This window comes from Watersipora subatra, chromosome 8, assembly GCF_963576615.1.
Source record: "Watersipora subatra chromosome 8, tzWatSuba1.1, whole genome shotgun sequence".
Classification (NCBI taxonomy): domain Eukaryota; kingdom Metazoa; phylum Bryozoa; class Gymnolaemata; order Cheilostomatida; family Watersiporidae; genus Watersipora; species Watersipora subatra.
Genome location: NC_088715.1, coordinates 508037 through 531835, shown reverse-complemented (window position 1 = coordinate 531835; position 23799 = coordinate 508037). Strand labels below are relative to the sequence as shown.

The following is a 23799-nucleotide window of genomic DNA, read 5'->3' as shown; positions in this document are numbered from 1 at the left end:
GGAACTGCTAAAATCAAAAGAATGACTGAAATTTGGAAAACAATTAAAATAGAATAGCTGGCACAGCATTTTTTGACTCATCCGCAAATTCTGTTTTCATCTTTTTGAAGCATGATGGATTCGATCCAAATTTCTGCGTAATAAAACTCTCTTGACTTGCGGATTTTTACTGTTGTTATCTTGTGAATGACTCAAAATTGTTGATTAATTGCGTCGTTGAATCAGTGATGATCGGATCATCGGGATATTGTGCGTAAACTTCCATCTACTGTCCCCTTTAGGTCTATGTTAATGGAGCCCACTTCTGCAATTACGACCATAGAGTGGACATTCGTTCCGTCTCTCACATCTACATAGATGGTGATGCTAAATTTACCGAATTCGAATTCACAGCATACTTTGTAAGTATCTATTAGTATTGACAGTCTGTAAGCATTGAAGGAACTAAGGCTACAATTTTCCTCAAGCTTTAACTACTGATGTAAATAGTTACTTGCGCTATCATACTTATTCAGTACTGTGTGACTGACTTGATGAGAATAGAATGTCTTAGCTACAGGGAGTTTTCTGTTCGCTTTCTAGGGAACTCGTTACAACAGCATCATCCCACAAGAGCTGATTCTTGGCAGCTGGGTTAATGTGACTGTCGCTGTTCATGAAAACCCTCACAGGTGAGCTGCAGCAGTTTCAACATGACCATAAAATCATGACACCCTATGCGGGCGTAGTTTTTTGCTTTATGACACAAATAGTTAATGACAATTCTTGCGTGTCGGTGTAATTGAATAAATACGACTGACAGTTGTGACAACTTTCACAGGTGAGCCGTAGTTGGAATAATGCGAACAAAGAGAATCTCTATGGAATTCACCACTCACGACTTGTCATGTATTTCAGTTAACAGAGTAATCTTTAAAGCATAAAAAGTGCATTAAAAGTATGGTGCCATTTTATAGGCAAGATATGAACTCATTATATAGGCATGCATTTTATAGGCAAAACTACAAACCAATTCGAAGCGTGGAAACAGTATATGTGGGACTAACCGATTACTTACCACACTTCTTAACTGTTGCCACTGGGTGATTTCAATATCCAATGCAGAGTAGCTTAGGTGGGTTATATCCCCCTTGCATCTAGTAGCCAGTCGTATCTCCTCTATAAACATGTCTCTGTCTTCTATTGACCTATTTCACATATCCAACTTGTGACATGAGCCCCGCTCACAGACCGACACATCCTATCAATGATCAGACTGTAAGAAGCGAGTGTTTGGTCTTCCAGTCTGAGTGTTTGTTTAGATTGTTTGTTAATATTTAAGGTTTGATATCAACTTGGCGTGTGACGCTTCTGATGAGGAAAGACAACTCCATTTCAACCCACGTTTCTATGAAGGAGAAACGGTTAGGAATTCAAGACTAGGTGGTGAGTATGGAGATGAGGAGAGAGAAGGTGGCTTCCCATTTTAGGCCGGAAAAGTCTACAAGATCGGCATTCAGGTGCAATATGACTATTACTCGGTAAGCTGGGCTTTATTGACATTTGTAGCAGCTACTGTGTTGCAGCAGATGGGGATATGCTTGTCATGCATAACATTTGTAGTTAATCTAGAATTGTGTAAACATTTGCAAAGCTACATAAGCCTGCATCTAGCCATGACAGAATACATGTATAAGATATTATAGTCATGCGTTTAAAATTCTCACACTTTCTCTGTTTTGAGCTTTCCATCTGGTAGCATCCAGTGATGTCTGTCATGCATGTTGATGACAATTATTGTAGAGATTTAGCTTCTTGACAGCCGTCGCTGGTGTTTGCTAAAGATGACTCAAATGTCAGTCTATAGACAGTTGTAACCGGTATACATGACTAGCTAGTCCTGTGCTTGATATATTGACAACTGTTGCAGGTGTATGTGAATGGTGAGCCATATGTGACATACAATCATCGATATGATGCTCAGGATGCTCATCTTCTAACAGTCAATGGAGATGCGTCTGTATTGGAAGTTAGATTCCTTGGCTCTTTGGTAAGTGCTGATCATATCGTGTCTATCCGTAAATCATCAGTAGACTTTTCTCTCTTTGTTTGGATCTGGAAATTTGACTCACATTCACTGAAGTAGTGATGCAGTGTGATAACCTGCTGTAGGAAGACAACTCCTATCGCAAAGTGCCAGGTCTGAAGTCGGGAGACATTGTTACAGTCATAGGGTCCGTCAAGGATGACCCAGAAAGGTAAACATAAAGGTTAAACAGTGGCAGGTTTCCGACTTTGTGATGAGAAAAGTTTGAACAAGTGCAAAATTTTAACAAAACTTGTCAAAGTATCGTGAGTAATGAAACACCATGATATCAAAAGTTCCTGTTTGATTAATTATTAGAGGCACAATTAAGAGACCAGAAATGTTTGTTGTGTATTTCTGGAGTGTATGTAATCCATGATCTAAGTCGTTGATCATGTTTTGGCGTGAGACAATTAATTTTTATGATACTTTTGAAACTTTTATGAGACGATAACTCTAAATGAATCAAATTGGAGAACTGTTTTAGTGTATGCATGTAATATTCAATAGTAATTGTAATAATCAGAAGTGAACCAGTAGAAGGTGTTATGGGTGTGGCTGTTCATGTTTTGAAGACTATAAGTACATTTGTTTAAAATGCTATTAGATACTTGCCTATGTCACAATTCTGTCGTAGACATGAATCTGCCAAGACTTTGCCTGAAAGATCTTCTTGGCCTAAAATGCCAAAACTTTTTCAAAGAAATTTAAGACATTTTGTGTAAATATTCAAATTTCACCTTAACATATTTTGGACCGCCTATAAGCGCCAAAAAGAGTCTAGCCATATGGACATCTAGCATTAGCCAGGACTTTACATGTGCTCACAGGTGCCTACAAGCATCTACACCTTGTAGGAGGTAACAGATGGCTAAACAGGTGTTTTGAGACTAGATATTTGGTTAAAGCTCTGTTTGTCCTTATTCAGAATTTGCATCAACCTTCAAGGTAAGACTCCGGACGAGTCGTCATCAAGTTCTGATGAGGAAGAGAAACACACAGACATTCCTCTGCACTTTAATCCAAGATGGGACCAAGGTAAAAGTGTCGTCTTGCATACATGTAGATGGTCCTATCACCTTCAGGAGGTGTGGCCGGATATACAGGGTTCAATCGCTATTAGGAGGTGTTGCCTGATATGCCTGATTCTATCACCATTAAAAGTTGTGACCTGATATACAGGGTTCTTATCACCATTAGGAGGTGCGGCCTGATATACAAGGTGCAATCGCCATTAGAAGGTGTGACTTAAAGATGTGGTTGCGTCAAATTTGAGTTGACATTTAAAGGAAAGCATTTTTTTGTCTATCAGTTGATATGTTGTTTGTTGTGTTAGGCAATGTCATTGTCAAGATATTTGAAGATTAAAATCGAAAAAGGTTGATCACCGTAAGAACGCTCAGGCCAAAAAACATGCCCGGACTTGCCCAAAATGATGTAACCAGTGATACAACCTGTCTCTATCTCTCATATTCACATTGGCTATTGCGATAAAAGTCTAGTCCTACTATTGGCTCCTACTAGCGGCTCTATTGTCTTAAATTTTATTTTGCATTTGATCATGTTGGCTAGAATAAAATTTTAAATCTAGCTACAGATACATTATTATGAATGTCTCAAATGCCTCAAATAAGGGAAATTAGAAACTTGTCATATTAGCGTTCTCTAAATGCTGTGTAAACATCTGAGTACCGACTTCGATTCTGCCGATCTACGGTAATTAGGTTGTTGAGTTAACTTATTCATCATGGCCTTTGTATCAGCTAAGTTCTCAGTTACTACTCACACTGGAGACTAGCTACTAAACAAAATAAGCATGCCGCCATCTTTGAAAAAATTACGTTTGAATATATGGCGAAACCAACTGCAATTTTCGCTGCAGCATATAGTTTTTTATTAAACCATCCATCCAATTTGTGGCCATTCACTTAGTTTCATCTCATATAATAGGACAAATTAATCTACTGCTGCAAACTCAAACAAAACATATTATGTTTCGTGCAGCACACATTCGTGTCTCTTCTTTCCAATGTATGGCAGTTTCCAGACCGACACAACTGCTCCCTGGCGAACCACATGAACATCCTGTAACAATAAAACAAATGTCATTTATATCTACGTCGTTCTATTGCATATCTACTGAAAGCTTTCAATTTGAGAGTTAGATAAATTGCGAGTGTAATTTACAAAATGAATAAATGTTTAACAAAAAAATAAAGACGCAAAGCCAACAATTTGAAGCTTTGTTTCTGAGAGTTGAAAATGAGCATTGATCAATCAATGTTCAACCCTTTCTACAAGTGAGAAACGAACATAAATTCTAATCATAAATCTAATTTACTAGTTAAAAATGCCAAAGAAAATTTTAAGCAAATTTTATAGCTAGATGAAACGATAAAAATGTGTGAAACAATGATTCGTGATAGCAAAAAGTAATAGCCTGATATACAGGGTTCAATCGCTATTTGGAGGTGTGGCCCCGATATATCCTCTGCACTTTAATCCAAGATGGGACCAAGGTAAAAGTGTCGTCTTGCATACATTTAGATGGTCCTATCACCTTCAGGAGGTGTGGCCTGATATACAGGGTTCTATCACCATCAGGAGGTGTGGCCTGATATACAGGGTCCAATTACCATTAGGTGTGGCCTGATATACAGGGTCCAATTACCATTAGGTGTGGCCTGACATACAGGGTTCTATCACCTTCTTTAGGAGGCGCAGCTTGCTGCATGTTTGTGTCCTAATAATGCAAAGCTCTCTGCAGGTGAAAATGTACTCAACACTCTGAAGAATGGAGATTGGGGAGATGAGGAGATTTATCCTCTCCCAGAGGCCTTTTACCCTGGCAGACAGTTCTATGTTCAGTTCAATGTGGGGGATGATGGTTATGAGGTGAGAGTAGAATCAAGTTTTAATATGTGAATTGGTGGGTTGATAGTGTCTTAAATGTATGTAAAAAGGCATAATTGGTTATATCCGCTGTTATAGCCTTGGAAACACAAATATCTACGTTAAATCATGTTACAGATATACGTCAACGGGGAGTACCTGGCCAACTATGAACACAGAATAAAATCTAAGAAAGTTTGATTCATCAACCTAGCAGGCACAGCATTCTTCAGCTCTGTCAAACATGTTCAAGGGGCCTACTATGTGAGCGATAACAGCTTCCTCTTTAGATAACTTATGGATTTGTCTGCTCCTGCAACAGACCTTTCGCTTTCCATTTTACCTGCTGTGTAACAATTATGTAGAATGAATATTGATAATACAGCTTGACTAGTTCTATTCTAAGGTATATGTATGGCTGTTATGTACTCATTTTTAATGTAAGATAATGAAATACCACTCAGAGGTTTACTTGCAACCAAATTCACATTACAGTTATTTGGTATCAAAAGGTTCACAATGTCTTACTCTGCTGTGTTGTAGATGCAAAATGTGTCGAAATGCGATCACAAACTCTTAAAAGCTTGAAAACGAACAGTTAATTGCAGCCATCACGAAAACGCCGTAGTTTGAAATCTCTTTATTGGTCTGTCGTGACTGCTACATTTTGGTTATTGTTTTGACGTGTGATGTTATCACGTGAAATTAAAGGCCAATAAAAGGCTCAATATAAAACTCTCGTAGCACTAGTTTATGACAAGTACTTGAGGTTCTAACTAAAAGCCCGTATCAAATATAAATGCTCACTACTTTACAGTATCTTTTCAGTCTGGTCTAATCATCTAGTCGTAATCTGATCATGTGACCTATACTTTCTATCAAATAGCGTGCGAACAGTTTCTGCAGCAATCTTTAGTATCGCAGGGGACCAACAGGCCTTTCATGTTCATCAGAGATATGCACTCCTTCGAGTTAAAGTAGAAAAATTAGATTTTTTACGGTAGGTTTTAAGATTTTTTCGATTATGATGATGGCGAAAAAGACGGGTAAGGACAACAAACATGGTTTTATTAAATGCGTGAAGTATATTTGTGAAAGTATTTCAACGAACGAGTTTGCATGAAAGTGTAAACAGAAGCCATCATGTTCAGTTACGCCCTATTTGAAATGGATTCCAACCTACCGCGTTTTTGTGATGCCTGCGATAACTGTTCATTTTGTAGCTTTCAAGAGCTTGTAATCACATTTCAGCATATTTGCCACTTTCAACGCAGCAGAGTAAGACATGGTCAATCTTTTGATACTAAATCACTGTAATGTGAATTTTGTTGCAAGTCAACCTTTAAAAGTTAGTCCCCGATAGCTAAAAATCCTTCAGGTAGTTTTTACACGATCCATTAAGCTGACTGAAGGTAATAGCTTGAGGCTTGTTTACCCTACAGGATGAACTTATTCGCGGAGTTATATTTCGCGAAAATTGTCTTTTCATGCATATTCGCGGATGAATTTATTCGCGGCTGAAAACTGCCACTTTCTAGGAAAAGTTAACTCTATTGAGGCTAATAATAGTTATTACTACGCATGCGCACACCGCGTGTTCCGGTTGATATTTAGCTTACAACTACGAGGCGATCATGCTATTCTACGGTAAACAATTTTTGCTGCGTCCAGAGGTTTTCACGAATATTCATCGCTTTGGAGGCCTTTGATAAGCCAACAACTTGTGGTGAGTAATGAGTTTTTAAATTTACTAAATTAGTTAAATTTTACTTTGGCTCTTCGGTAAAACGCAATACTACCATATTTTTTTCCATCCCTACTGCTTCATTATTTGTTTTAGTGTGAGAGAGAAAGATTTTTCATCATACACCGAAGAACGATGATTGCAAGGGTGGTAGATGTCATTCTTAGAAGAACACCAATCATTCAGGGAGGTCTGGAAATTCAGGTTGAAGTGACCGCAGCTACTTACGAGAAGAATATATCTTTTTTTAAAAAAGGAACAAAAACGCCTTTACGAGCACAAATCTTTGGCCAACCGGCAGAACTTTGCAATAGTAAGCCACGAGGAGAGTTCTGATGATAACTTCCTTACCAGCCATGTAGTAGCGAGAGAATCGCCTTCAACACCTACCCAAGACAGTGAGAGATCTGCTATTAGTAAAATAACTAGTCAGAAAGCACCATTACACGCTAGTATTCACTTATCAAGAGTACCAGTTTAATTTTATTGCTAGACGACCGCCATATGGACTAAACTATTTATAGTTACTCTATTCATCGTTTGTAAAATTTTATTTGTATTTGAAATATTTCATTTGTACACTCAAGTTTGTAATAAATTATAATATATCTATACATGAAATAAAATATATAATTTAATCATGTTTGCTACAGCGATATCAAGGAGTTGTCGATGAAGCAACTTGACTTCTAGGTTGACTGGTTGCCTTCCTGCCAAAATTCCTGCCTTGATGAATATTACTACTTGTCTCTAGTTTTCGTAATCGGAGTAGGTTGTTTTATTCTCAATCTGCAGTGAACACATAAAAGAAAAAATATTAACGAGTGTTGAGGAAGTACAAAAACAATAGCTGAAGTATTTGATGAAAGCGATCAGTTTTTTAACAAAGAATTAACTAATGCAGTTGATTATGGAAAAAACGTATCTGCACTGCAAATCAAATACATACCATAATGTCCAGATCAGAATCATGATCGTCCTTGACTTCGGTATTAGAGATTGATGAAGTTGATTCTAATGTAGAGAGACTAGGAGAGCTTTTTTGCTATGCGGAAGCCATGCCGAATAACTTGTAAAAACTTTGAATAATTTTGTAATGTTTGACGCTATGGCAATAAAGCTCGAAGCCTGGCGATGATTTTAAAGAAGTTTTGGAACTCGGCTACGTTTAGTATTTCTGCCTCGCGGCTATTTTCGCGATGACGCCATTCTGCATATCTTGTGACAACCTCGAATAATTTTGTAAATAAATGTGATACATTGCCAATGGTGTTAGCTCAAAGCCTAGGCAATGATTTTAAAAATGTTTTGGAACTCAATTACGTTTAGTATTTACATTAAAAACTAGGCTAGCAACGAGTTTTCAATTTGATGCAAGAGTTATTTTCTATTGTGATTAAAAATAGAACTAATTATTCACTGAATTTAATAATTCGCGGGATTGACTGCTCGCGAAATCGCGAATTTTTATGACCAACGAATATTTTCATCCTGTAGGGTAGTATACAGTGAAAGGAATTCCTGTACATGTGACCTCACTCTAATTTATTAACGCTGCCTTTTCTCTGACATAGAGAGAGCTAGGTCAATGTAAAGACCACCCAAGCATGTTCTCTTGTCTCTGGTAGAGCTCAAATTTCACCTCTGTAGGATTGTTAGCAATTGAAAGTCTCTTGCTGAAACTAAGGCAGCTATAGAGTACCTGCAACCATTGTCAGTCTGAATATAGCATGTTTCGCTCATCTAACAGGTAATGTGGACTACCATAACAATAAGGAATTGACAGAATATAGTACATAGATGTTGCCGCAACAGTAACAAACATTTTAGTAACACCGAAACAGCTAGAAACATAGCTACCCTGTGGACGCCAAAATATCAACACAGTCTCACCACGTAACTAGAAATTCACCAGTATGAGAGATCAGGATGCTTTTGGAGTTATCCCACTTTCTTTCCATCATCCTAAATAACCATGAAAGGCAATCAAAAATATTAATTGAATAAAACACCTCGTCGTTTTTTACATTGTAATTTCAGTTTATCTTGTTAGTTTCATTTGGTCTTCCCAGTTTTAATTTGCTGTTTCAGTGTGCTATTTCAGTGCACCGTCCATGTTTCAGTTTGTTTTGCCAGTTTCAATGTGTTGTTCTATGCGCTGGATCCGCTACAGTTTGCTGTGCCAGTTTTTACCAAGTGAAAAGAAACATGAATAACAAGAAAATAGGCTTGCAATTTGTGGCCTCATTTTCTACCAAAATAATGATAATTCACAATGAGGTTATAGCTTCTGTGAGTAAATGATTACAAAGGCAATTTACAAAATTTTATGCTGAAGGAATAAAAAACTAGTACAAATATGGCAATAAGTGTGCTGTCTTGTCTGGCAATTATGCTGATAAAAATTAACTATTTAACTTGAGTAAGTGTAATGATCTGGTGCAACTACCTTCAAAGTTGCTCCTGGCTCATTACCACCTGTTGCTATTGATTCTGGTAAGTACCAGACTTATGTCAATTTGGCAAAGACCTTGCTAAGCTGACATAAACTTTGTTTTCTTGGGACAGATAATGGCGTCTGCGAGACATTGGGCAATCTTGATAAAGAAACATGTCTAATAGTTATACAAGGCTACAAACACAACTGCCCATTATACAGCTTGTGCTGTTTATGTATGCATGAATTTATGGGTAAAACCCCAGTAAACTTTGCCTAAATGCTTTTAACACTAATACGAGGCTGTGTTGGCTATGGTCTTGCCAACATCTTTTTATCCTGTTGTAATTTTAAATGAAAGCTCCCATTCCGTGACCTGTCTATGGGAAAAATTTTTCGTGAGATAGAATAGGGGCTATTACAACTTGTCCGTAGCTGTTTCGGGACTCATGGTAGAGATTAATTTTCCCGGAGTGAATTCCTGCTTCGGCTCTGAAATGCGCCAGCTGTCCAAGTGAGTAAATATGCCGGGTAGTAACTGTTTCTTGTGCACCTTGTCCTCGGATTGTCCCTCTTGTTTTTGGGTGATAGGGTCGTTCGTAACCAACTGAGTTTTAGGAGCATCCTAGTCGAGCATCTTAGTTGTGCTGGCAAGCTCAACGTGTGATACCCTCCTCCTGGCCTCTATATTTTTAGTGTGTTTGGACGTAGCTATTTCAGCTAGCTCACTCTGCCCATGTCTGCTGTAGTTACTTGCTTTTAGGCACACATACCGCTTTAGTTCTGCTTTTTGTGCTAGGGCCCCTTTTTTGACCTGTTTTTGTGCTTCTGGCGTGTTCTCTTCTAGTAAAACAATGTGATTATCTTAGTGTGACCAGTCAAGTTAGGACAGGCACTTTTCTGGTGACCTTTTCCTACAATAGTTTTCATTTTGCTTTCAGAACAGGAAGCTTCTCTTTCACTTTTGAGAACCCATCGCTCAGGTCTTGCCCTAAATCGAACACAACTGGGTCCTCCCTAGTCTTTTTGTGTTATCCAGGTCCTGTTCTTTTTTAGGCACCCCTGTCGCTTTCAAAAGGGGTTCTCCAAGATGAGAGATCCTGGTAAGGCAATCTCAACATCTTAACCACATCTTCATGAGGGGTCTGGGTCTTTGGTGGTGGAGGATTGTACTGGATTAGAATTACTGTCTCAGACTAATAGTAGTTCCTTGTTTAACACTGTCATGATACTTCAAAGTACAATACGCTCTTCTACACAGAAAATAATCAGTAGGGATTTTTTTTTGCCTGCAATTTGGGGTTGTCTCATCTCCTTGTTTTATTTAGAAGTTAGACTCGGTCTCCCGGTGCATATAGGGGGAGGTTTCTTTTGGTCCTTTTGTCAGATGGCCTTCTGCTCCTCTTGTCGGGCCGTGGGTGCTTCCTCTAGCCCTTTCAATAATAAAATATCAATTTTTTTTCTCAAGTCAACTTTTGCTAGTGTGAAAGCATGTAAACCAATGTTAGACTACTGCAGAGTCCATTGTGGTAGATGTGATGAGTTTTTACTAATTATTTATATACATTAATTGTATTTCTCTTTTCATTTACCATTTGTATTTACCATAGGTCTTCTGTCAAAATGTTATCACTTCTCAATTTTTACAATATTAAACACGAGGTCGTAACTCCAAACCATTGTCAAACAAGCCTATCAAGGGAGGACAACTTGTATCTACTGACTAGACATGTCAATCATTTATGCTAACCTTTGTGATGTTTTATACATTGTTTGTTGTGCTTATTAACAGATAAATGACACAAGTTTAGTAAATATCGTTCTATGACTGAAGGTAATTGAGTTTATTAAGGTGCATCATGCGTAAACATCGTGTTGAACGAGTGCACTCTACCTGTTGCAGAATATGGTTTGGAATTATATTCATAACAAACCAATTCCAGTTGGGGAATTCATTCTTTTTGTAACAAACAGCTTGAAGCAAATGCTTCAAAATTACAAAGCCAAAATCGCAGATTGTTTTTTCTCCCTTCTATGACTGAATGTAATATAATTTATGTTTTAATATCTTTGCTATAGGAATGTTTGTTCCTCATCTGGTATTATACAAAGTGACAATCATGACAGGTAGCTGAAGTGTGTGAACCAGGCAGATGACTAGTTATGGCTGGCATCAAAGCTCTGATAAACTAGATCACATGCTAACTACAACGCCCCCTGATATCTTATCATTTAATAAACAAAACTCTCGACATTTAGACTCTTTATGTATACAATCCACGTCAATGACTATCTTATCAGAGCATTGCAACACCCATAATGCCGGCTGTTGCCAAGAGATCCTGAGAATAATATATTTTATCTCTACCATTTGCGTCAACAATTCTACTTTATCTTGGCAACAGGAAGGAGCAGCTGTTAACCCAAGTAATGGATAGCTGACAGCAGTCAGGTGTATGTATTTCACAAAAATGGTCAATTTTAATCTGAAGTAATTTCTCATGAGAAAACCTTCAAGTTTTATTTAGATTGAAAAAGAACCAGACTCTATATAACTGGGTATGAGAATATCTTGTGACTTATAACTAATGGTGCACTCGTTGACATAGTCTCAATAGCCTCGGTTTTGTTTGACAAATTCTTTACAGAATGAAAGGAGCCACCTTGAACGATGCCTCTTCTACCGAAGACATTTCCTCAAGAGAGACAGTCGAGTTACGCTAAAATGTTTTGCTATTCTCTTTCAACCATGTAAAATAAATGGGTCATTCCTGTTTATTCATGTTTTCTTTTTTACGCAATTTTTGATGTAACTGATCGGTTTCATCTTTTGCCGTTTCCTTATCAATTTCTGCAATGTTTGTTATTGTATCTTAACCTTTAAGGTTTTCAATGTTTTAAGAGCAAAACATACGTACTGTTGGCTTTTTGTTTTCTTTTTTCATCATGATAATAAATATTTTATTAAAATTAAACACGGTCTATATCTGCTGGTTTTTATCTATAGTATGCAGTGTACATTCTATGGTGTAAAACGTTAAAAATATTTTACCGAAGTGGTTTTCTCGACTCGGAACGGATTAAAATTTACATGCATTTATTTTAAAGGGAAAAGTTGTTTCGGATCTCAAACAACTCAGTTTTTGAACAACCTTCTGAAACGGATTATGTTCAGAACCGAGGTTTCTCTGTACCAGTAATCCTACCAAATGTAATCATGGCCAAAAGTATTAATATCCTCATCATTTTGTGACATTAATTAGGTTTGTTGCTATTTTAGTGCCGCTGTGTGCTACCCAGACCAGACAAAATACAGTTTTTTATCTTTTAAAATTAAAAGGTGTTATGTCATCCGTGTCATCAGCCTTCCCCTTCACTTGGGCTCCGGCAGCGCTGTGCTTGTTGTGTTTTTCAATGGCTCTCACCATGGCTGACCTCTCCAACTTTCCTTAACATTCAGGTGGCCGAGCGTTTCTAGCTTGCCGGGGAGCAACTTTTTTTCTCAAACAGGTGTACCTATGGCAGTAAAATTTTGGCTCCTTATTGGTTCACAGATACACGCATAATGAATATTCATGTTATGAGCTCTGAAGGTATTACTAATAGGGTAATAATATCAATACTTTACTTATAAATTTGTATGTGATGTAACAGTGATCGTTAATCGGCATCATGTGTACCACGTCCACGCTCGAATGGTAATTCGACACTTTGTCTTTGATCGACGGCACAAAATAGACATTAATATATTATATACAAAGTGGCAATTCATGGTACCTGTAGTCATACATAACATATTTTATGTAACAATCTTCAAGAATTTACCGATGAACAAATCTTACAATGTGGAGACAAACTCAATGTATTCCTGTGTGTGAATATGCTTGCATATCTACATATTATCATGCCTACAATATCTTCAATGCATGAGCAGAGCGCAGTTCATGCGATTTGAACCAGATGGGAACCAATCAAAAACCAAGATTTTACTGTCATAAGTGAAACTGTTTGGGAAAAAAGTTTCGCGGCCGGGAGTTGTACTTACTCACTCAAGGTGTTTTTTGCTAGCGACCAGGAAGCTAGAATGGTGCCGGACTCACGGGCTCAGCTGGCTCTCCTAGAATTTTTTTTGTTACAGTCATTTCTCCAGTTCCTGGCTCCTTCGGATCTCTTGCAGTTGGCCTTCCAGCTATTTACTAAATGCAAGGGAAGTGTAAGCCTTTGATCTTTGCTTTTCCATCTCAAGCTCTGCTTTTTCCTTTAGGCTCCGAGCCTGCATCCCTTGCATGTTGGGGCATTTTCTTGGCTCTATGGTGGCTTGTGTCTGTCAAAGCTTCTCCGGACAAACATGGAATGGTTTTCGCCTGCTTTCATTCTGCACCAAAGACTGGCCTCGCCATTATACTACGCAAGTAGGGTTTGACCAAATAATTTTTTACTGGGAAAGGCCCTACAAACTTTACTTTAAATTTGGGATGGTCCCCTCATTTTTTTCTTTTATTCAGAAGTCAGATTCAGTCTCCCGGTGCAAATAGGGGAGGCTTTTTTTGGTGCCCTTGTCAGATGGCCATCTGCTCATTTCACTGAATTGTGTGTGCTTCCTTTGGCCTTCTCAACATCTTCACCAGATCTTCATGAGAGGGCCGGGTCTCTGGTGATGGAGAATTGTAATGGATTGGATTAATCGCCTCAGGCTAATAATAGTTCTTTGTTTAACACAGTAGTAATACTTCAGAGTACAGTAAGCGCTTCTACGACTTAAATAATATGTTCCAGGAAAGTTTACAATGTGGGGATTTATAAGGATGTGAAATACAGGTAAATTGGCTAATCTACTCCAATAGCCTTTCAAACTCACCTTTTGGCCAAAGAAAAAGGAAAAACTATACTTAACTCTCCTAAATGGTTGGCTGCACCATAACTGCTGTATTATTAGTTTGCATAGACAACTTTTTTTTTAACCGTTAAATCTTACTGGTTTTATGAACCAAGGCTGCCGTAATTTTATAAAAAGTTCATGGGAAATGCACATCTTTGATATCCATTAACAATGATTTGCCTATTTTTTCTAAACAACAAAGTCTATTCTGCAAAGTAAAACTAATAACAAATATTTTATGTGTCCAATAAACCGAAACAGCAAAATATTTATAATATTATAAGTTGTACTGTCTGTTTGTCGTCTATCTGTATGCAAGGGTCAAAGTTGGGATAACAGATAACTTTTGACGATATTTCAACTTGTGACATTCAGATTGTTTGACCGACACTAAAACATTTGCACCATTATATCGATATTCAGTATTTATAAACAATTCTGCAGGTACTTCTTACCATTTTTGTCGATACATCTGACGATCTATCACAATGAACTAGAATGTCATGGAAGTTGTAAATATAATAGATGTAACGCTTGACACATGTCATTCTTTTTCTAGCGAATGCGAAAAGATATGTTAACATTTAAGTTGAAATTGAAAACACATCCGCTTGACTCTTTGAATTATAAAAATTTTTTATGTAGTACAACACAAAAACTTCACATAAATTCTTTAAGTTGTCTGGAACTCCTCTTATAGGAGCATCTACCGTACCTTTTTTATCAGAGCCCTTACTTGGCTCCTCTAGCTTTATTTCATTTTTATTATTTTTCCTTGTCGGTATATTTTCATGATAAACCCTTTTGTTATTTGTATTTTCATATCAGATTCATTTTGCCACGTAAGTTGTCTTCCCTTAGCAACAGTGTTACCCTCTGAAGATCCTGCCATGAAGTTAAATAAACTTCCCTCGGAGTCTTTGTTGATAAACATTGTATTTGGTAATAGGTTACTGTGTTGTATATGTATAGGTTATGTACATTGTGATGCCCTACTTCACCTGGTCTCTCTCTGTTCTCTATTGGCTTTTAATAGTATGTGTAAACTTTTAACCAGTTCCCTGAATTTTAAATAATATATCAATTTTTTTTATCAAGTCAACCTTTGCTTGTATGAAAGCATGTAAACAAATGTTAGACTACTGCAGAGTACATTGTGGTAGATGTGATGTATTTTTACTTATTCTTTGAGTAAATTCATTATATTTCTCTTATCATTTACCATTTGTAATTACCACAGGTCTTCTGTCATAATGCTACCACTTCACAATTTTCCATCTAAAACACGAGGTCGTAACTCCCAACCAATGTAGAACAAGTCTGTAGCATGAAGACAACTTGTATGTATTTGTTAGATATCTCAATCATCTATGCTAACCTTTGATCTGTGTTATACGTTGTTTAAAGACTGTTTATTGACAGAATACCTATATGCCACTGTGCTAGCAAATATCATTCTATTTATTACGGAAGGTAGTTTAGTCTATTAAGTTGCATCAGGCGTAAACATCCTGCTGAGCGAATGCGTTTTACCTGTTGCACAATATGGCTTGGAACAATATTCATAGCAAACCAGTTCCAGTTTGTGAATTCAATTTTTCTGTACCAATCATCTTGAATTGCTTAGCTAAGAGCTCAAATGTTAGTTGGATTATTTTCCCTTTTTAGCAAGTTTGTTATAGGAATGTTTATTCCTCATCTGGTATTATACAAAGTGACAATCATGACAGGTAGCTGAAGTGGGTGAACCAGGCAGGTGGACTAGTCATGGCTGGTATCAAATCTCTGATAAACTAGATCACATGCTAACTACAACGTCCCCTGATGTCTTATCACTTAATAAATAAAACTCTCGACATTTAGACTCCTTATGTATACAATCCACGTCAATGACTGTCTTATCCGAGCATTGCAACACCCATAATGCCGGCTGTTGCCAAGAGATCCAACGAATTATATATTTTATCTCTACCATTTGTGTCAATAATTCCACCAGATCATGGCGACAGAAAGGAGCACCTGTCAACTCAATTAATGGAGGCGAGACAGCCGTCAGCTCTTTTTATATTATACAAACAGTACATTTTAATCTGGTGGACTTTTTCATGAAATAACCCATAAGTTTTCATGTTCATCAAAGTGACTTTATTGCTGCTTCATATAGCAAAGTTATGAATTTTAAAAGAAGAGATTTAGTTATATATTGCGGTTGTTAAAGAAAGTCTAACGGTTCATTGCATATGGATGAAGAGACAAAGTTGGAAGAATAAGTATATTTAATCAAGAATAATAAAATGCAAACAGGAAGTATTACAATACAGAGAACAAGATGATGTGATCACTTTGACAATGCGCATCTAGTGGGGCTCGCGCGTGTCCTTATTTACTATAAGCCTGCCCTCTGGTTTGAGGGCTGGCTGGTCATTTCTCTTGTAATTGCTCATTGGCTAGTTGGGCTAAAACGTAGGTCACTCGGCATCTTTAGTGTCTGTCTGGGTAGATTGTCAGTCTCAGCTGCCACACTATTAACTATCCGGGTGATGACGTTGATTGCCTGTTAAATTTGTATCACCTGGAGTTTGTAGGTACGCAGCGAATTGTTCCATCATCCGCTGAGTAGCAGCCAAATCTGAATAAACAGATATTTCTCATTATAATTAATATATAAACAATGGTTACTTTTACTGATGAGCAGGGAGATATCAATGAACAATCTCTATCAACATGCTAAAGGCAGTCTAAAAGTCAAACCGCCACCATTTTGATTCAACACCATGAGCTTATGACATAGATCCTCTGACTCTGATCTGCATTGTTAATTACAGAAGTAACTGACTTCTCTCCCTCAGTACTAAACTAACAACAGACTAGTAGAACAATAACATAGGAAGTTACCTTCTGCCAGCTGCTGAGTATGCCTTTGTAGAGCTGATACTTTCTGGTCACTTTCTATTTGCAGCGTTGTTAATCGTTGTCTAGCGTCATCCAAAGCTGCAGCAGAGTTAAAAAAACTTGCTGATAGATATTCAACACTTTCATTGCTCACACCTGACAATCCCAACACAATGCACACATTGATGTGTATATATGTACCTTTGCACATTTACCTGCTAACAAAGCATTTGTATGCATTGTTAATTGCAGAAGCAACAGACTTCTCTCCTTCAGTACTACACTAACAATGGACTAGCGAAACAATAACATAGAAGTTACCTTCTGCCTGCTGCTGAGTATGCCTTTGTAGAGCTGATACTTTCTGGTCACTTTCTATTTGCAGGGTTATATTTCGTTGTCTAGCGTCATCCAAAGCTGCAGCAGAGTGAAAAAAACTTGCTGATAGATATTCAACACTTTCATTGCTCCCATTTGACAATGACAGAAGATGCTGAAAACATTGGTGAGTAGATGTACCTTAGCACATTTACACGCTAACAAGGCTTTCATATGCATTGTTAATTACAGAAGGAACTGAATGACTGGGTATAAAGGCAGGAATGTAAATGGTAGCGCAGAGACTGAGGGGTGTAGAAGCAGGGACTATGTAGAAGCGCAGAGGCAGTGAGTGGGTCACAGAGGAAAGTGCCTAGAGGTAAAGGCAAGTTCCCAGAGACAGAAACAAGCTGGCTTGGCAGGTGTTGGTGGCTGAACACAGTCTTGAGCCGTTCTATAAATAAACTCTATGCGCATTGTATATAGTAGCATAGAGGCTGGCGATCTTGCACACAAGTAGGCAGGCAGATTATGTGGAGTGTGATCGAGTCGTGTACTCAGCAGTGAAATTGCGCAATCGGCCTTTACTTGAAATCAAAAGCGCATGAGCTTCATGGACTCGTGCAAGCTTGCGACAAGTTGGCTGGTTGACTTCCAAGCAGGTGGGGCAAACAGGCTGTTAGGTGCTTTTCGTAGGAGCCGAGGCCAGCGTACTACTAATAATAGCTTGACTGCTCAGCTAGCTAAACGCAGCAAGTTTGATCGAGCTACTTGCCAGCCAAGCCAAACATACCACAATATCTGATAGAGACAGAGGGAGAGACAGAGGGGTGTAGAAGCAAAGGGGTGTATAGAAAGAGGGGTGCAGAGGCATGCAGGCACAGAGGCAGTAGCCTATTAGCAGAGGAAGGCTGGCCTGGTAGATATGCTCAGCAAAATTCAGACTCGAGCTGCAAGCATCAAGAATTGTCTTGAGCAGCCCGGCTATATGGCTGGCAAATATTTATGCAGGCTGACACGAGCAGCCTGACCCAATATCAGGCAAAAATTGTTTAAGATGTTGTTTTGTCAAGCAAAATGTGACATGTCCTAAAGCGTAGCTTGAATAAAATAAAAACTCATTTCACATCTACCAGTCTTATTAGAATTAAGGTTACATGCATCTGGTAAAGTTAACTTTGATGTTGTTTGGTAAGGAATTCTCTAAGCAACACCAGTAATAATGAAATTCTAACATAACTCAGCACCATAGTATCTGTTCCTGTTAGCATCTGCCATAGAAAATAAAACCACACATTGTCTTAGAGTTTGTAAAATAAGAAATAGTTAATCTAATTTTAATCTTTATATCAAAGATTGGTATTGTTATATATTTAAAGTCTGAATATTAAAACATGAGGCTGCTACAATATGTATTTTAGTCTGTCATTCAGTTTACTACTAAACATGACAAAAGATAGAGTCATGTTATGTTAGGAACAATTAAAATGCTGTGAATAATCTACAGCAGTGTAAAATATGGTTGTAATACTTTCTACTTTCTATTAAAAACTGCTGCATAGATGATTAGCTATTCATAAAAAGGAGTGTAATGTTTAACCTCTAACCTCAGCTTGAAGGAATGACTCACTAGTCTACCACTACATACAATAATCATAGTATCATTACTATTCACATCTCAGACATTTCAAAATACCGAAATATTAACAGACAGAATAGTGTGGAACACGAGAGTCAAGCTACTGAGTCTGCCACAAGGAGTTGATATTTAAAGATCTGCTAACATCAATTCAATCCAAACAGTTTTGAATGTTAATATTAATTTAAATACTCAGACTATAAACTGTTCAGCTGGAGGCTGGAGACAAGCAGCACTCTGTCTATGCAAGACTCAGTGAGTTTACAGGAAAATAGAGATGCAATTATCCAGGGTATGTCCCAGGGTTCAACAGTAAATGTATACAATGAATGAATTACTAGCATTTAGTTTAGATTTTCAGTAGAAAGTTGCTGAGACTGAAGAGTTTAGCAGTAGAACAGTTCAAGTGAGTAGCTGGTATCACACTGTATAACAATCCTACCTTCTAATACTGACTCCATTGGCCATCTCTTTAACAGCTCTGATGATTCCTTCTTTCCCCTAACCTCAGCTTCCTCCAATGGAGTCCTGTTCTGTTTATTATTTATGTTGAGGAGTGAAGAGACAGTCACTAAAGACACGGATCCTAACATGACCTTCAGAGCAGTTGTCTGTCCTCTGCGTGCTGCCCAGTGTAGTGGAGTGTCGAGGTTGTTATCCTGTATGTTTAATAGGGAGTCTCTCTGTAGTGAGGAGAAGCTGTAGAGGAGGAACTCTAAACACTTGCTCCTTCCCCTGTATGCAGCCAGTGCTATAGCTGTGTTACCGTATTCATTCTTCTCAGATACAAACTCGTACTTCCTCTCATCACTCACTGTGTCTATCAGTAACTCTACACACTCACTATTGTCTCCCCTCCCTACAGCAATGTGTAGTGCTGTAAATCCACCCTTCTCCTTCATCAAGAGCAACTCGTCTGCTGTTCTTCTGATTGGTGAGAGAAGCAGACGACAGATTTCTGTGTGGCCTCTAAATGCAGCTAACATAATAGCTGTGTATGAGTCATGCTTGATAGTAATCAGTAACCTCAGTAGCTCAGCTGGTTGGACTGACTCTAAGGCTGCCCTCAAAGCACTAATCTCCATCTTTCTCTCTCTCACATAATCCTTCAATAGTCCTTCCATGTTTAACTGTAACATATGTACTGCACTCTATTAGCTGCTGCATACAGTAAAATATGATAGAGAAATGGGTACAAAATGTCACCCAACTGCAGAGTTGGAAAGCTGCCAACAATAACAGAATGGCTGCAGGTGAACCCTGGATATTTACAGACAGAGCAGTATAGTTTCACAGAGTCCTGTGACCAAAAGTCAGAAACAAAAAACGCTTGATTCCAAACAAACCCGATCGACATACTGATCTCTAATGGAATATTCATACCTCGCTCTCTATACCGCTCTTTTTTGCATTTACTTTACGTCTTTACAAAAACGTTATTAGCAGCTTTTTGTAGGAAATTTTGTTTTCTTTCAAATGGTTCATGATACAACAATCAATTTAAAAGCGACTCATAATGGGAGTAGTTATTGTTGATTAATGTTGCGGCCTCTCCATTATAACTTATATAAAAATAGTAGGCGTGGCCTGCTTGTTTGGAATCGAGCGAGTTCCCGTATACGCTTCTGTTGGTCGCGGGACTCTGTGAAACTATACGACACTGTTTACAGAGTATAAAAGGTAGGCCCAGGGAAGTCAGACTCTGACAGAGCTGAGAAACATGAAATATCTGCAGTAGGAAGTGTTTGCTGGTCTGATTATGACTGAGGAATCAGACCAGAGCCTCCTGACCTTAACCTAACCTCACTACATGACAGACTCTATTAGTCTCCTCAGAGTAGAGAGTGATAGTCTCAGGAGGTCAGAGTTATAATATAATCACACTGACTCAGTGACTCTCCTCATCTACTCTATTATTCCCAGTAAGTATAATATCAACAGATGCTAATATAATATATAAGTTATACTTACCTGTTGCTATTCTGTTTGTCACCGGCTCTGACTACTACAGGCTTCTTTATAGCTTGTAGCTGGCTATAATAATGTTATCTGTCTCCTGATTGGCTGATCTGAATAAGATATATTCAAACAGTGATTCATGATGAATTTATAAGATATTGAATAAAGGAACAGAAGCTAGTTGTTACTGCAGCTTCATGATTGGCTGGTTATACAGCCTTGTTATACGCTAGTTTCACTTTCTGTTTAGTATTTAAGTTGAAGTTTATCCGCTTAACTTCATATAATAAAATAACAAACATTATGTTACTTTTACTAGTAACAGAATGGCCTCGGACAATATAAATATTCACATTGTGACCGCTGGCAGTAATGTGATGAATAGCAACTTTTTATAAAATAAACCTTTATACAATCCGTGTTGCTACAATTGAATAGAACTCAAGATAAATATCCATTTTTGATTAACATGTAGGTACTGAGTACAATGTTTTATATTACATTTTAGAAATAGTTTATCACAAACAGTAAATAGTTAATGAAAATATTTAAAGACTCAAATAAGTACATGTATGTTAAATATCCCAGCATATCAGCCACTTACACTGAGCTAGCAACAACAGCGCATAACTTATAGACACTTGCTAGCCAATGTCACACAGTAATATAGCTAGTGGCAGGTACTAGTCAAGGTCCCGAAAGGTGTTGCTTTGTGCTAAAGAAATCGCGCCTCCTTGGAAAAGAATAAAAGCTGAAAATACCAGTCAACATCGGCTTGACTTTCCAAACGGTAAAATAAAATATTATTTGATCAAATATTATTTGATAAAAACTTAAATCTTCTACTTCTTGCTCAGTATTATAAACTATAGTATAAGTGCATTATTTTTAACATGGTGCTCTATTAAATTTACCATTCAACTCTACAATATTATTTAAATAAATTATTTCATAGGAGACTACTCGTCTTCTACACCATTCAGCATTTTACCCGGCGATAATTCTGCCTTATGCTAGCAGTGGCCAACCCCTTTGGCAGCTCTCATTCACATTATTATTTTTAATAAGCGTTGTTAAAAACAATCTCAATAAACAGTTATATATTTATAAAAAATTGCTGTTAAAACATGTGCCCATCAGGAGCCAAGTGTGCTAGATTTGCACAATTTTGACTAGTTATACATGTACATACTAAAGATTTTTCTGAAGGAGGATCCCCAGACTCCCCTCCCCCAACTGAGAGGGCGTGCGGCACCTCTCTTAGATTTTCCTGCAGTACCATTTTCACACAGGTGGATATTGCCCTGCTAAAAGTAGATGTTTGGTTTGACACGGTCTGATACTTTGATGTATGTAAAAATGGTTTATATTTATGAAAGTATGTGAGCAACTAGTTTTAGTCTAATAGTTGTGCTTAGTGATGCCGCTATAGGTATATCATTTGCACGAAATGCAACCCGTAGGTGTTTCGCTCTGCTCAAAAAATTGTTTGGAAGCTAATATCATTTAGTTCAGCGGCGCAGAAGAAGAGTTGAGGTCAGACATCATTATGGAAGATATTGAATAGCCAGAAGATGTTTGTTCTATTAAATGCAACAATCAGAAAGCATTTGGCAATCGCGAAGCTAACGAGCAACTATTCAGTTTCAAAAATCTTAATTTTTGTTTCTGCAGGTAGTAAGTATGGTTTGTTTGTCACTTGTTCGTGAATGTATACATTTGTAACATCTAATAACTTATTACTATAAAGCTTGTAAAGCTCCAGATTTATAGCATATATTATTTAATAGCATCATTACGGTTATCCTGTCAGTTTTGACTGCAAACTGCAGCAAACATATCGATGAATGCAATGAGCTTGTATGCAACTATGTTAAATATAGTATAGCATGATATTATACCTCCAAACTTATAACAAAATAAAAAATTCGAAGCATTAACAAATTTCAAGGAAGGGCAACGGAATAACCTGCTATACGAATCATCGCTGGTTAATTGCAAGTAATAAATATCAACTAGTAAAGATATTACTCGGCTTCCCATGCTTGTTATTTAGAGATCCTCAACAAGTTAGATGATTTATTGCTTTCAAAAAAGTTAATGACCTTAAGGGTTAAGACATTGACTTCGCTTGACAAAGGGTCAAACTTACCTTTCAAAATTCAGACGAGCTATTTATAAAATACAACACCACTATCTATTTGACCGCTATTATAAATAGGGAAAAGGTTAAAAATAGAATGCAATGTCATTTATTATTGAGGTTTCATGGTAATTTTAGCAGTAAACAATTCTAAATTATAAACTGAATATCCTCTGACATACCCTCCAAGTCAACTTGATCTGTCATTCAGCCAAAGTTCCTCTGCATATGACATAGTTTCATACGAGCAAAGTACAGAATAATCCCCATGCATAGTGAGCGTACATTGTCAACCTTTGGTTGGGCGTATCTAATCCTCAGATAGTTATCGAAGAGTGATAAAATTCTTGATGATATCAAACTTTTTATTAAGTTGACCTGAAATTGTAAAATAAGATGAAACTGTCATGGAAGAATTAGCATGATTGTTACCCGTCATGATGCGCCTTAGATAAGAATTCCATATAAACACACAAATCGTTAATAAATAATACAGGTGTGATGCGGGACGGAATTAAAACATGTGATACCACTTCTCTATCTGTTCAGGAAACAAGAGAAACAGAGCTATAAACAAAGTATTATCAATAAATTACTAGTTATAGTTGATAGCTATAAAGTACTATAAACATTACTATTATTAATATTATAATTACTATTATTACTTGTTACTATTATGTCTTACTGAGAGTTTCACCATAGAGTTGACCTCCAGCCCTCTGCATCACACTCAAGGCCCACCTACTATCCTCTATTGTTTAACTCAAACTGACAGTTTTTAGCTATTGCCACACAAGGAGGGACCACCCAGTGCTACAAGTTGAGCTATTT

General features: G+C 37.5%; 2 protein-coding genes and 1 pseudogene across 2 annotated transcripts in view; 1 reads left to right on the top strand and 2 right to left on the bottom strand.

The window, feature by feature from the left end:
• The window catches only part of LOC137401802 (32 kDa beta-galactoside-binding lectin-like), a 36206-nt pseudogene extending 30669 nt beyond the window's left edge, over positions 1-5537 (top strand).
• LOC137401912 (nestin-like) overlaps positions 1-23799 on the bottom strand; it is a 1051237-nt gene that overhangs the window by 595778 nt on the left and 431660 nt on the right. The gene's annotated exons all lie outside the window — the stretch shown is intronic.
• Positions 16327-23799, bottom strand: part of LOC137401801 (cell wall synthesis protein Wag31-like) — a 68275-nt gene continuing 60802 nt past the window's right edge. Inside the window, exon 5 of the mRNA XM_068088284.1 lies at positions 16327-16646. Coding sequence (XP_067944385.1) covers positions 16543-16646 — 104 coding nt within the window. The 3' untranslated portion in view covers positions 16327-16542. The remainder of the gene's footprint in view (positions 16647-23799) is intronic.